Source organism: Palaemon carinicauda, chromosome 5 (assembly GCF_036898095.1).
Source record: "Palaemon carinicauda isolate YSFRI2023 chromosome 5, ASM3689809v2, whole genome shotgun sequence".
NCBI lineage: Eukaryota > Metazoa > Arthropoda > Malacostraca > Decapoda > Palaemonidae > Palaemon > Palaemon carinicauda.
Window position 1 is genome coordinate 94,835,328 of NC_090729.1, and position 9,267 is coordinate 94,844,594.

Genomic DNA, 9,267 nt, shown 5'->3' on the forward strand with positions numbered 1-9,267 from the left:
TATCAAGAAATATACGATTGTTATAGTTCATTTACCCCCTTTTTTTCCATGAAAAATGAGAAGAATAATATATGTAATTAAGTTATATGCTCACTCATGCCTTGATAATATTCCTATTCGAATATTAACCTTTGTCCTTTCTCCGAGACCAGATCGATCTCTCCTCCAGGGAGAGCAGTAAATGTTATTTACTTACCTATGCTTGATAATATTCCTACCCGAATATTAACCTAAGTCTTGTCTCCGAGTCCAGCGCAAACTCTCCGCAGGGTGAGTAGCTCTTCAATGATCACTTCGAGATGTTCCTATTGTCCACCAGGACTTCCCTGCCAGGGGGCCAGGAAGCTAGTTCATCATAGAATCTCTGGTAAGGACATCTTCTATAATACTGTTGGAAGCCCTTGGCACTTGCATTAAAAAGGGGGAAAAATTCCACGATACATTAATTCTCTGGTACACTTCCATCAGGACGTTATGGCTTGAGCCCAAAAAACGGATTTTGAGCGAAGCGAAAAATCTATTTTTGGGTGAGATAGCCATGACGTCCTGATGGACCCTCCCGTCTATTCTAGTTCAGCCTTTCAGGCCCCTCCCTGACCTGCTGTATCATGGAGATTAGCAGACGCTGAGCTCTACGCTCTTACTGTACTGTAAACAGGTGCCACCCCGCCACCTCGTGGCGCCATCTAGCCATTTTTTCCCCTTGTAACTTTGCTGACCGGTGTTTATCCCGTGTTATCTCTCACTATTTTGGACTTATTTCGTTGCTCTGATGTCTTCACCAGCCTCATCTGCTTCTGGAAAGTTGAGTAATATTTTTGGGCTCAAGCCATGTTGTCCTGATGGAAGGTTCCTTCAGTAGCTTCCTTTGGATATATATAACTACTAAAATATTCCCAGAGAATTAAACTAAAGGTTTTCACAGAATTCTAACTTAGGGACAAGTCCCACCTTCAGTCTCAGTCGATACCCCAGGGGAAAGACGTTCCTTAGGGGTGGAGTGGGATGAACGATAAGTACTCTGGGGTTCTGACCGAAATCCCCCCATACACTATGGGAGGGAAGAGGGAAGAACTACCTAACCTTACCTACCCGAAGTGTTTCGGGTAAGGGGCTACGAATGGCAAGGCTACCCAGAGGGAGGTACATAGGGTAAGGGAGATAAGGAAGCATACAAGGATCCCAGCGTTGGGTTAGGTATGGCCTGGTTGGACCTGGCACCGTTCCTTGTATGGTTCCCCAAAGGCGAAAATATGTGCAACATGGATTCTTGTATATGCTTAAAAATGCCTAAATCTTTATTAAAATAACACTAGGAACACTCATATGCAGAAGTAAATATGAATACTAGGCTGCGGCCTATGCTAGGCATAAAGGCTAGTATGGGGTCGACTGGCTAGGAGCGCCGAAGATCACAACGTCATAAATGAACTATTCCTAAATTGAAGATCAAATAACCTAAGATAAATTAGTTATAAGGCCGTAAAGGCTATGCTGGCTAACTAAGCCTATATCTTCATTAACATAAGACTAGGAACATTATTATATCATGCAGAAGCAAACATGAACACTAGGCTGTAGCCTATGCTAGGCTGAAAGGCTAGTATGGGGTCGGCTAACTAAGATCGCCGAAGACCACTATCGGCATAATATAACTTTTTCCTAATAATGAAGACTAAATAACTAAAGATTTATCTCAGATAAAAGGTCGGGGAAGGCTGTTTTGGCTAACTAAATAACGCATGCAAGCAAACAGCAGCGCCGTAAATGGCGACCCGAGGCAAGGCACAGCTCGGCCACAAAACACAAGATTTTAGCATAAAAAATTGTTACTCGACGGCCAGAGCTTATTTAAACAATACAAGAACCTGGTACTCAACTTTCCAGAAGAAGGCGAAGCAGAAGGCTGAGACATCTTGAAGGATGCACACAAAAATCAGCGATAACTGGGAACAAAACAAAAGGCATTATGGCTACTAATAGAGGAATGGTGCGGGCGGACGTGACGTCACGCAGCTGCGAGTATCGTAACAGTGACGAAGGGAGAGTATCTTTGGAACGGCACCTCAGTTACCTCCCACATTCACTCGCCACATCTCCCCCTCAAAGCGTAAACGCTAGGTGGGGTGCAGATGGCCATGTGACGTGTTAATGCATGCGTCCCCTGTTGATATACGATATTCTAAAGGGTTAACCCTTAGAATACTCGCTCCAGAAGTTAGAATTCTGTGAAAACCTTTAGTTTAATTCTCTGGGAATATTTTAGTAGTTATATATATCCAAAGGAAGCTACTGAAGGAACCTTCCATCAGGACGACATGGCTTGAGCCCAAAAATATTACTTAACTTTCCAGAAGCAGATGAGGCTGGTGAAGACATCATAGCAACGAAATAAGTCCAAAATAGCGAGAGATAACACGGGATAAACACCGGTCAGCAAAGTTACAAGGGAAAAAATGGCTAGATGGAGCCACGAGGTGGCGGGGTGGCACCTGTTTACAGTACAGTAAGAGCGTTGCCTTAATAACGGCTCTCCTATATTCTTGCCACTTTCCCCTCGAAGCAAAAACGCTATTAGTGGTGTAGATAGCTTTGCGACGTGTCAAGAATATGTCCTCTGATATTATGCGATATCCGTTTTTAAAAGATCTTTAAGGGATATTCGCTCCAGGAGTTAGAATTCTGGATACCTTTGGTAAATTCTCTGGGATATATCACTGTAGTCAAATATAACCTAGGAAGCTACTAACGAAGGAACTTCCATCAGGACGACATGGCCTGAGCCCAAAAATCTATTTTTGGCTCAAGCCATGTCGTCCTGATGGAAGGTCCCTCCGGCAGCTTCCAACTGTATAATATTTCTGCGAGTGATATTACAAGAGAATTACCGTCAGGTATCACGGGGTTCTAAACCCCGGAACGACTATTCTAAGATATCGTGTATAATCAGGGATGTATCCGTACATAGCTATAGATATCTGCACCCCTAACAGACTTAACCCAGTCTAGGAATCTAGGGAGAAGGGTAGGCGAGGTGCAGTTACGTATCCTTTCCCCTCATGGTACTGTTCGTCACTGATGATGCCATTCCTTTGTTCGCAGCGATCCTATTTTGTGCATAGTTTTTTCGAGTGCGATTATTTCAGCTCTTTTGGAGTAATTCCAGGCATGATGGCTTCCTCTTTGTCGTCTAAGTTGAGTGCCCTCTTCTTTTACAGTTTGAATTAGCTGTCGCTGTATTAGATCCCCTCGGGGAGTGGTTATTTAGCTTTTTTAGGCGATGAGGGAGCCGGGCGCTCCGAGTCCAGCTAGCCACTGGGTGCCATGTCGCATAACCGACCGCCCTCTTATTTCGTGTTCACTTAGTCCTATTTCACTAGTATCACGTTGAAAGAATTTACATAAAAAAATAAATCACTCCAAATATTAAGTCTGAACAAAACTTAGATTAAGACAAAAATGTTTTGCTCTGAAAATTATGTAATCACTTGACTCGAAATATTAAATCAATAAATATCAGACTAAGACAAAAGAAAAAAATACACCAAAAATTATATAATCACTAGACTCCAATATTAAATCTGAATAAACATTAGACTCAGACAAAAGAAATAATTACACTCTGAAAATTATATAATCACTTGACTAGAAATATTTGATTTGAATAAAACCTAAGACAAAAGAGATAATGCTTATGAAAATTATACAATCACTTGTTTCACTTGAATTTAAATTTTATACCAATATATATATATATATATATATATATATATATATATATATATATATATATATATATATATATATATATATATATATATATATATATATATATATTTATATATATATATACATTTGAGAATCGTCTTTTGCTAAAGATGAGTGGGACCTTAGTCCGTGTTAGTTTCCCTGCAAAAAGCAGCAAATATGAACAGGAGAGCGCTTACACTCAAGAGCACAGCACCCTGTCAATAACTTATAGGAAAGTGTTCTCTGTCCAGAGACCTAAAAACTCCACACGTGAATAAGTAATTAATTGTTGGTCTTCCATAGCTTTGTCATTCTAAGGTCATCTACACTCCTAGATTCTATTTCGAATCCGTCCTAATGTACCTCAATGAGATGTTGGACAGACATTTACATTAACAAAGCCAATGGATAGGGGCAGTGATATATTTAAGTAAAGTTAGATGGGGATCTTCACCTTCAAAGCACTAAGTTAAAGAAGCATACACTTGCTTATACCAACTTATCTATACCTACAGTAGGTTACTCTCTTCAACATTTATGGTACAACTAACCTGCACGAAATTATTGTTTGGTTTAAAGCAAAATTTCAAATAATTGCGTTGAAGATACAAATCTCTGCAATCTATTCTAATTTAATCATTACAGTAAAGAAGAGAACCAGAGTAACTCAATAATGACTCATCAAATGACAAAATTAATAAATGAAATGTTAACTACAATGTACAACACAAAAGATTGAAAATAATTGACTGAATGAACATGTGGGATTAACCTTCAAGAGGAAGAAATAAAATCAAAGTCTTATGGTAAATAACCTATGCTGTAGGCTACCATGAGGTCCAAGCCTGTGGTCAGTGACTTGAGAAAATTGCCAATAAATAAAACACAGTTACATTAAATTCCACGCACATAGCCAGAAAAAATGTATTGCCAGAAAGTTGCCTAAGCTTTACTTAGAGAAAAATAAAAACTTATCTAAAGGAGTAATGGCCATTAATTAAACTCACAAGATTCTTAATCCTGTGTGCTCGTGTCCAGAGAATGGTGATCTTCAGTTCCGCCTCACTAGGTCTACTGTATTTTTCTTATCGAGGCTCCTAGCCTCGATCAGAAGTTCCTACAGGGATTGCTGCTTTCTCCTCAATGTCTTGCCCTTCCTGAAATCTTGATCCACTGATGTACAGGGGACAGGCTAGTGGGAATGAGTGGGAACACGAAGTTGACTCACAGTAGGCTATTGACCCACCCTACAGTAGCGCAGCCTGGAACTTTGTGTGGTCGAGTTCAAGTGGACAATGTCCAGCTTCCTTCTCTCCAACAACAGCGCATCTCGGTGCGTTGGCCAATAGTCTTGAGATGCCATCTCTAATTTAGGACAGGCTTGAAAGACTTGTGACTTGTGAGTTTTAAGCAGTACGCTTATTTAGAATACAAGGAGCAATTTTGCCACTCCAGGGGACCATAGATAATCCTAACCCTAAACATCTGGCATACAAAATAAAAAATGAAACTAAAAGGTAATTAGCAAATCGGGCTTTCATGTGTGGACAAAAAGACCTCCCAGAGTAGCACACTTGAGTTGTAGCAGAGAGAAAATTCAAAGTACATAAACACTTAAAGTGTAAAATAATAAATGCTAAAAAATATTTTTTTCAAGACACTTGCTTAAGGAAGAATCATCACTCACATATTCCCTGCAGTGATGTTATGAACAATAACAATGTGTACATAAAAATAAACTGTGAAGAAGAGTGACGAAATTTCTTCACACTCAGAAGATAAAGAGAGGAAGAAAGGAAAAGGGTTAGTGTAGACAAATGTAATGTGGGTTAGATGTTAGTATATATGAGATAAGTATATTAAATGAATAAAGAATGAATGAATAGAATAGGATTCTTCGCGTTATGTTAGGTCAGCAATCGGCATTAAGTTGTACCGCAACTGCATACGAGATAGGTGCAAAAGTATGATTACAAGAGGAAGTCAAACAAAAGTTACCTGACCTAGTACAAAAAGGGTAACTACAACTGCAAGATACGAGTGTAGGGAAGGACAAATAAAAAAAACTTCAGCAACACTTCAAACAAGGTTGATACAGACTACCTGCAAAGCCCCTTCAAGACCTCCTGGAATAGAGCTCGTGAACGTTTAGCAAGAGTCCTGTGTGGGTCTGCTGTGGTGGGGCACATCTGTGGCTGGTCTCTAGAAGGAAAGTTCAGATGTTTTAGAGGAAGGGTGTTAGGAGGTTCTACCCTGGGTTCGGTTAGTGTTTGATTATTCTCATTAACCTCCAAAGGTTTGAGTTGGTTGATTAGACACACATACTCACCATTTGCGAAGCGGACTTTTACTGTTCTGAAGTGTCTGTCTCAACCTGGGTATACCTTGAGTATACAGATCAAAGGGTACTACTCTCGACTGACTTTGTCCAGAATTAGCATGCATAAATCTCCAACCTTGCGGATTGTCAGGTGGAGGCGACAAGTCTTCTGGTGTGTTTCTCGAAGGGAACTGACATAGTCTGACTTCCACCTCTTCAGGAATGTTTGCAGTATGTTGATCAGTTTCTGGTAGTCATTGTGGAGGATGTCCCCCTCTCGAAAAGCAGGATCAGTCAAGTCTGCCAGATGGACTTGAGGTGCTAATGAAAGGGTTCAATCATAGAATAGGTGGCTTGGGGGCAAAGGCGTATTAGTGGGGTCGTCCGCATACAGGTACATTAGAGGCCGATCATTTATCACGCGTTCGACTTCTTGGACTGAGGTTACAAACTCATCATACTTTAGGTGGCAACGTTAAGTAGCCTTGCTCGTAAAACCCTCCTTGGTATGTGACTCGAGAAGTGATGAACTTCCAAGTAAAGTTCTGGGCCCGTTCGAACCCGTCGATAACAGGGTATTGCATGAGCTCTGTCAGGAGCATCTAATTATCTTGTAAGGTCAAATCATTGCTGGACACGATGCACTGGGACATCCGAAATCGGGCAGCAACCCTTCGTATCACTTGGTCAAGTTCCACAACTGTCAAGGAGGTAGTGGTTTCTAGAGCTATCGCTCCCTTGGTAGTGCAGGTGAATAGCAGTACGTAGACCATGTCTATGTGTGAGCGGTGTACCTTGAAGCCGCCGGTGTAGTCCAGTCCAGTTACTCTAAAATGGACCTCTGCCTTGAACAGTTGGAGTGGACTGGAGCTAACAGGGGTGTAGGGTACAGCTGGCCTTGTACACTTTTGCAGTGTATGCACCGTTTAAGAATCTTCTTCACTTGTTGTCACATTTGGGGAACCCAAAATTCCTTGCGCAAGTGAGCAAGTAGAGTGGAGGTGTTACAGTGCAGCAGCACTTCATGCTAGTGCTCAACAATGAGTCTCCATAGAACACAGTGGGACTCTAGGAGAATGGGGTCCGTGTAGCCGGACTCTGGGGTTGCGTCACTGAGGTGGGAATGACCACTTAGAACACCGTTATTATCAATGTAGGTATTCCGTTGTCCGATAAAGGGTCGTTCATCGGACGTCAAGGTAGATTTACCTTGCAATTGTTGTAATATAGGGGGGTAACTGCTGCCCTGTGAGACGCGAATGATGGCAGTAAGTGGTCTTCGCTGGAACTTGTGGACTAAGCGGGACAATTTATGCTCGGGCCACCCGCTTGTCAGGCACAGCAGAGCTGCATAGCTCCTAACTGCCTCATCAAAAGATGTGAAATTACCAAACCTTTGAATTTAAGGCAGCAAAAGTCTGATGAGACAAGCTTTTATCCGGGTAAACTGGGGTGTCTGTCAGCCAGGATGGTCCATTGGCCATAGAGGCATTAGACCACACTGTTGTATAGATGTACGTTTCATGATGTAATTCGATCAGATACTGGGCAAGTTGATGTCAGAACAGAAATGCAGTTAACTCAAGTTTACGAATGGACTGACTTTCGTCCAATTCCAGCATGCATTTAGGAGTGACTCGTGTCTTGGCTGTGAGGAGCTGGCATTTATCTTCAGCTGTGATCATGCAGGCTGCCACTCCAGAGGCTTGCTTGGAGGCATCTGCAAACATATGTAAAGAAGCCTCATGACCCTGATGTGCATTTCGAGACACCTTGATGTTCTCGAGACCCTTGTACTTTTTAAGAATGACACCGAGCTCGTGGATCAATTCTGCGCTAAGGCAGGAATCCCAACTCTGATCCATTATCCAAAGTTTCTGAATGAAAAGCTTGCCCAGGACAGTGACTGGTGAGATCAGGCCAGTAGGGTGGTAGATGAACGAGAACAGAGAGACAACCTTCCTTTTGGTGTTAATCTGCGAGTAGTCTTCTGACATCAGTTTTGAGGGTAATTTGACAGCTAATGTGTCATTAGTGGCGTTCCAATCGAGACGAGGTTTACTTGAGGCCCCGCTTCGGAGAAGTCTCCCGAGACAGAGGCATTAGTGGTCTATTTGGCCTGGGGCATGTTGGCTTCCAGCATGATTGTTTCTATGGACAGTGTTTCGCTAAGGATGTCCATGGGAAAGTTGTAGCCACGTTGGAAGTTGTCAACGTAGAAGCTTGTTTTAAGCTGAGAAGCAAGACTGCTCAGTTGGTGTTGGATTGTCTGGTTGAGCAAATATGGGCTCGAGGTGGCATCAAACAGTACTAACTTAAAGCTGTACGCAACAATCTCCATCATACTGGATCCTTGAAGAAAAGAAATCGACAGTAATCACTGTGTTCCTGGGCGATTTCTATCCGCAGAAAAGCCTTAGAGATGTCTTCGGTCTGGCCAAATGGCTTTTCCCTAAACCTGAGGATCATGGACTGGATTTTTAAGGCTAAGTTTGGGCCTGTGTACCAGGACTCATTCAGAGTCTTTGAATTCGGTCCCGATTTAGCTGAAGCATTGAATACTATGCGCATTGGTGTGGAGGTGGAATTTTTGAGGACAGGATGATGTGGCAGGTAGTTCATTTGTCCGTCATTATGAGGTTCCAGCTCAACCAGCTTGATTAAGCCCTCCTTTATGTACTTGTCAAGGATGGCCTGGTATTTGGTGAATAACTGAGGGTCCTTAGATTTTTTAAGGGATATCAACTGGGCAAAAGCCCTACCAAAATTAATCTGTGTTTGGCTATCACTCTTGAAGGGCAGTTGCATAGTGTATCTCCGGTTTGCGTACCGTGTATTACATTTGAAGAAATCAACGGCCCCTGCCTCAAGATGACTGAAGGGTTCATTGCTCATGCCCACAGCATCGAATTTCCAAAGATTCTCGACTGGGGGCTCCACTCCCACGGGGTCTTAAACGCTGATGCGGTTTAGTATGAGCAACAGTTTTTGACCTCCTGGGGGTCTGTCACTTCCCGTGAGCAATCTGGCAGCTTTCCCCAAACCAAATATCCACTGAGCATACTGAACAAATTGATACCCTTGATGTTGTGAGTGCGCCTGAGGAATCTGGGAAGATAATTGCCTCTGAGGATGATCTCTATGCCAGTCGAATTATCATCTGGTTGTCTGTCTGCTAGACATAGACCACTAGCCTC

The 9,267-nt window shown here is 42.3% G+C and overlaps 1 protein-coding gene across 1 annotated transcript; it reads right to left on the minus strand.

Annotated features, from left to right (window-relative positions):
• Positions 1–8,410: 8,410 nt before the first annotated feature.
• Positions 8,411–8,965, minus strand: LOC137641026 (uncharacterized). The gene has a single exon (XM_068373477.1). The coding sequence runs from the start codon at positions 8,963–8,965 to the stop codon at positions 8,411–8,413; it is 555 nt and encodes a 184-aa protein (XP_068229578.1).
• Positions 8,966–9,267: the final 302 nt, after the last annotated feature.